This window comes from Eimeria acervulina, genomic scaffold (genome assembly GCF_000499425.1).
Source record: "Eimeria acervulina Houghton genomic scaffold, Eah_scaff2211, whole genome shotgun sequence".
NCBI lineage: Eukaryota > Apicomplexa > Conoidasida > Eucoccidiorida > Eimeriidae > Eimeria > Eimeria acervulina.
The window spans coordinates 1-1,906 of record NW_013548559.1 but is presented as its reverse complement, the minus strand read 5'-3'; the positions used below and the strand labels follow the sequence as shown (position 1 = coordinate 1,906).

At 38.3% G+C, this 1,906-nt stretch overlaps 1 protein-coding gene across 1 annotated transcript; it reads right to left on the bottom strand.

The window, feature by feature from the left end:
• Nucleotides 1-382: 382 nt before the first annotated feature.
• Nucleotides 383-1,502, bottom strand: EAH_00065530 (hypothetical protein; the record flags this gene model as incomplete). The annotated part of the gene is made up of 3 exons (XM_013392824.1): nucleotides 383-563; nucleotides 1,012-1,088; nucleotides 1,410-1,502. Coding segments are annotated over 3 exons (351 nt in total), but the record flags the coding sequence as incomplete, so codon positions are not given.
• Between the last annotated feature and the right edge of the window lie 404 nt (nucleotides 1,503-1,906).

Sequence of the window (1,906 nt, the reverse complement as noted above, 5' to 3'; positions counted from 1 at the left end):
ATATATATATAGCTGCAGCAGCGCTGCAGCAGCATGTATTAAATATGCATGCTGCATATTATATATACAAAATGTTATATATATATATATATAACTATATATACATATATATATATATTTAGCTGCAGCAGCAGCTGCGACAGCGTTTGCTGTTAATCCCAAAGAAGATAAACACTGGCGAGACGACGTGCCTGAAGAAGAGCGCCTTGAGAAGCCCAGAGGCTGTATAGATTGAACGCTGCGCACTGCATGCATGCATGCATGCATGCATACAAAAACAAAGCAAAGCAAACAAAGCAAGCAAAACAAACATTAAAATTAAACTAATCAGCAGCTCTTCTATTAATAACAATATCTTTTATATAAATATTAAAACATAATACTAACTTACCATTCGCAGCTGCAGCCACTCCTGCCGAAGGCTAGGGCTTTCAACATCATCTATAGAGGGCCCCTGGGGGCCCCCAGGGGCCTCTGGGGGCCCTGGGGGCCCCCCTAAGATTGAAAGACAACGGAGGTATAGGGGCACGCATAGGCGAGAAAGCCGCAGGTGGTGATAGGCCCTGAAAGAAGAAAACCCTAAACCCTAAACCCTAAACCCTAAAACCCTACACCCAAAGAAAAGAGGGGTTTCTTTGTTGGGGCTGCATGCGTTTATTAATGTTTAGATATTCACGCAGTCGTAGGTAACCCTAAACCCTAAACCCTAAACCCTAAAAAAAGAAAGAAACAATAGTAGATGATGGAGGGGCATGCAATAGAAACAGATACCGATGGGGATGCTGCAAACCCTAAACCCTAGACCTTAAGCCCTAAGCAAACCCTAAACCCTCAACCCTAATCAATCCGAAAACCGTAAAGAAATACAGCCCTTATGCACGCACGGATGCGCACCACTAGATCTTCTTAGACTGCAATGCATGAGGGTTTAGGGTTTAGGGTTTAGGGTTTAGAGCTTGCCTCGCCAGGTTATAAATGCTCTCTGCTAAGTACAACCTCCTGTCTGTACACCCCAATGCGCTTCGCTGCCGCAACTCCGCGTAGTGGCACAGAGCAGCAAAACCTTTCAACACGGCGCCGTGTCGGTCCTGCACCGTAAACCCTAAACCCTAAACCCTAAACCCTAAACCCTAAACCCCATAGCCTACAACTACATAGAAAAATGTATATTAACTTCTTTAGGTAGATATTCATTTCAAAATAAAACGCTAAGTTGTGCACCTTCAGTCTCCTCCCGTCCTAAACAGCCCCTAAGCCCTAAACCCTAAACCCTAAACCCCAAACCCTAAAGGCTCACTTGGAGGGCGTGTGCGCCAGCATGGGCTAGGCATGCTGCTGCAAGACAAAGAGCAGGGAGAGGGTTTAGAGGGTCTTGAACGAGTGCATATTTATATTCAGCTGCAGCAAACCTCCAGCGTAATGAAGACAAACAAAAATGCCCCGCGAGGAGACACAACGCTGAGTCTGACGGATATGTTAACAACTGACGAATTATCCAAGACCTATAAAATAATATAAAACAAACAAATACAAAAAAAAGTAATGTTTTAAACACAATATCTATAAAATAATATAAAACAAACAAACACAAAAAAAAGTAATGTTTTAAACACAATATCTATAAAATAATATAAAACAAACAAACAAATACAAAAAAAATTAATGAAGAGAAATCTTAATAATAAACAGAGGCATCATAAACTTTATTATAATGATAAGCATAATAATAATAATAATAATAATAAACAATAATAATAATTAGGATAGTAATAAATAATAATAGTAGTAAACATAATAATAATAATAATAATAATAATAATAATAATAATATTAATAATAATAATACTAATAATAATAATAATAAACAATAATAATAATTGGGATAGTAATAAGTAATAATAGTAGT